Consider the following 3,544-nt stretch of genomic DNA (forward strand, 5'->3'; position numbering starts at 1 on the left):
TAGCCATACAAACACACACACACACACACACACACATATATATATATATATAATTCATGTTTAAAGCACAGTAATAAACTCCTGTTAAGTATTAGATGTTTACAAAAGAATAAGATACTTGCAAATAAAATTATTAGGTATAATTTGGTATAATAATAATATGAATATTCTAGTATATTTGTAATGCAATAGGTAGTATATGAATTTAACATTTAAAATAAAACATCTGTAAAAAGAAGGCAGCCAGCTGTCTCAATTTGTTTTTAATAAAAGAGTCATCATCAGATTTACAGTACAATCTCAATAATTGAGACGGTACACATATTGCATAAAAAAAAGTTTTAGAGCAAGCCTCAAAACGTTTGTGCAGCCATAAGCAAAATTGCTCAAAACAGACTTACTAACACAATGATAGCTGGTGGAGACTGTGATTAAAAAAAAATATGATAAAAATAACATTCCCTTTATTGTAGCCTGACCTTCTTTTTTACACATCGGATCCCGTTTCTGTTTCCCCTTTGTTTCCGAAGCAGAATCCCACTACCATTATCTGAAAAGCTGTTTAAAACATGTAGTGATGTACAATAAAGACAGTCTGCATAATTATGAAACAAACAAAAGCCAAGATTTAATCGTAAATTTCTAATTGCATGAATGCCAAATCCTAAATCAAAGAAACGGTTCAAATAAAAATCCATTGTAACTATTTTATCATGCTACCTTATTTCCATATCCAAACTTCATCTGCAGAAATGATGCCGTAACGTAAATCAAAGAAGATTCCCAGAAAATACATTGAAATGCAGAGGAGCTGCGATAATCGTAAACATCAGATATCTTAAAAATCGTAATAATAATGCCAAATGAATAGCATAAATTAAGAATGATGCCCGGTGCACTGGACACGATTAGCTTGCCGCTATTCTTCACTAAAGCATAAAACAAGCATTTCATGAAGCTAATTTACCATTAAAACTGGAGACATAAAAGGGGAAAGCCCTATTGCACTCTGCTCTGCCATGATTACAAATACGTAATACCAATGTGACAAAAAAAATAAACAAACAAAAACATCGCTGTAAACCAGATCAAAGTATATGCACATGGTCCTGGAAAGCTGGCTTGAGAATACTTGTTGGTTTGTGTGTGTTACAGACGGTGGATATCAAACAGCCAGTTTGTTGGCCTGCGTCAGCACCACCTTCAGGACAGGCATGAAGGCAGACGTCTCGCTGAAGTTGCTGCTGCTCACGATGTGTGTGTGGATGTTGAGTCCGTCGGTGTAGCAGCGGCACTCGATGCTGCGGGCCATACTGTGCAGACCACCGACGATAGCTGGAGACAGCTGGAGAGAAGACACCGCGTCTGAGTGGGTTTGTGTCTCACCCAAACCATTGCTAAATACAGTATTTATACACCAGCAGTATTTCGAGACCGTGTTTACTGTGGTATTACCACTGGATTACATGAAAGTGAGGGTTCATTACTCACTGTCTGCTCTCTCAGCTTGTCATAGAGATACTCGAGCCTCTTATGAGCATCATCCAGCTTCCTCTTGGTTTGCTGTTAGGATGAAGGGGGAAAACTTGTTTAGTAGGAATGCTGGGAAATTTGAAACAGGATACAGACAGAAGATGCAAAAGATTATGCAAACAAACATTTTTTAGTAGTAGTAGTAATATTTACTATGGGTGATAACTTGTATGCTGGACACTATGCTTTTCAAACAGAGTTTGAATAAACACGATTGTTTTTTTAATTAATCTCGAGTTACCATTGTCTGAAATTTGACTATTTTGAGATAATGGTATCTTTAGTCAATAGATAATGTGAAATATTTGTAAACAATGTCACATATCGCTACATTTACCTCAGGAAAGCCTATGTCCATAGCTCATATGTTAGCTAAAAATAACTCTGGAGAGACACATTTAGCTAAATACATGCACTGTATTACATATTTATTATATTTAACTTAACCTGTTAATGCATGTTTGACTAATTCTGTCATGAAAACAAGTTTTTAATAGTCACCATTTAAATGTTTATATTTCAACAATCAATTATAGTATTATTAAAATATCATTAAGAAGCTGATATAAAAATATAGTTAACATATCAGTTTTTATTTGAGTGTTGATTATTGTATCTTAAAATAAATAGCAGTCGAATTTAATAATTTAGACTGGTGGTAATTTTAACCTTCATTATTGTAAAGTATCCACTGACAGGATTCCGTGTATAGCTTTTATTGCTGTAGCTGAGATATTTCTTGATATGCATTGGACTGGATATATATTCAAACGAATCTCTAATGGGAATAGATGGGAATGGATATGAATCAGAATTTGCCACGTGTCAATAATTTTAACCTTCATTATTGTAAAGTATCCACTGACAGGATTCCGTGTATAGCTTTTATTGCTGTAGCTGAGATATTTCTTGATATGCATTGGACTGGATATATATTCAAACGAATCTCTAATGAATTCAGATGGGAATCGAATCAAGAGCTTATGAATCAGAATTTGCCACGTGTCAATACACAGCCCTAATTTAAACAGTCATGCAAATACAACAAATCGCATGTATTAAATGGTACATTTAGTAGTGAATATGAAAATGAAAACTAGGGACACGTGATATAGAAATGGCACGAGAAATAGATGAGAGCCAATATACTGTTCAAAAGTTTGGGATCACTAAGATTTTTTTTGTTTGCTTTTGAAAGCAATTAATACTTTTATTCAGCAAGGACACTACAATTTGATCAAAAATGTTTAAATGGAGGAAAAAAAATAAATATATATATATTTTTTTTTTTTACTGGTGTGCTTTTTATAAACAGCATTCTCACTAAAGATTCTAAATACAGAACTGAAGAATGTATTTTGTAAAACCAGGCATCACATCAATATAATTCAAAAAGGATAACTCGTTAGCACTTTTGAAGCCTGGCTATAGTTTACTATTTGAAGTGGAAACAAGTAAAGACAATGTTATCTGCTTCCAATCCCCAATAATCATTTCTGACACACATATCTGTTTTTTGTAGCTTTGGGAGAGCAAGAAATAATGAAATAAGCGATTGCTTTAAAGGGGTCATATGATGTTGCTAAAAAGAACATTATTTTGTGTATTGAAATGTGTTTATGCGGTTTAAAGTAAAAAAAACACATTATTTTCCACATACTGTACATTATTGTTTCTCCTCTATGCCCCGCCTTTCTGAAACGCGTCGATTTTTACAAAGCTCATCGGTCTGAAAAGCGAGGTGTGCTGTGATTGGCCAGCTATCCAGTGCGTTGTGATTGGCCGAATACCTCAAGCGTGTGACGGAAATGTTACGCCCCTCAGCACACTGTTGTATTCCCTCAGCAACCAGCACAGATCAGCTCTAGGCATGACGAAGCGGATATCGTCCTCTTTTGGAAGACCAAACAAAGTAGTTTCGCTTTCACAATGAAACACACAGCGCCTTCACGACATGGCGGCAGCGGCAACAATACTACAGCGATAATAAAAGTTACGCCTTCTTTCTTTG

General features: G+C 34.9%; 1 protein-coding gene across 7 annotated transcripts in view; it reads right to left on the bottom strand.

Moving 5' to 3' along the window:
* Positions 1-251: 251 nt before the first annotated feature.
* Positions 252-3,544, bottom strand: part of LOC107683464 (protein transport protein Sec31A-like) — a 28,757-nt gene continuing 25,464 nt past the window's right edge. For all 7 annotated transcript variants that reach the window (XM_016479518.1, XM_016479522.1, XM_016479523.1 and 4 more), the window contains 2 exons: positions 1,492-1,563; positions 252-1,345 (listed from right to left, as the gene is read on the bottom strand). In XM_016479518.1, coding sequence (XP_016335004.1) covers positions 1,166-1,345; positions 1,492-1,563 — 252 coding nt within the window. In that variant the 3' untranslated portion in view covers positions 252-1,165. The remainder of the gene's footprint in view (positions 1,346-1,491; positions 1,564-3,544) is intronic.

This window comes from Sinocyclocheilus anshuiensis, unplaced genomic scaffold (genome assembly GCF_001515605.1).
Source record: "Sinocyclocheilus anshuiensis isolate Anshui unplaced genomic scaffold, SAMN03320099.WGS_v1.1 scaffold2151, whole genome shotgun sequence".
Classification (NCBI taxonomy): domain Eukaryota; kingdom Metazoa; phylum Chordata; class Actinopteri; order Cypriniformes; family Cyprinidae; genus Sinocyclocheilus; species Sinocyclocheilus anshuiensis.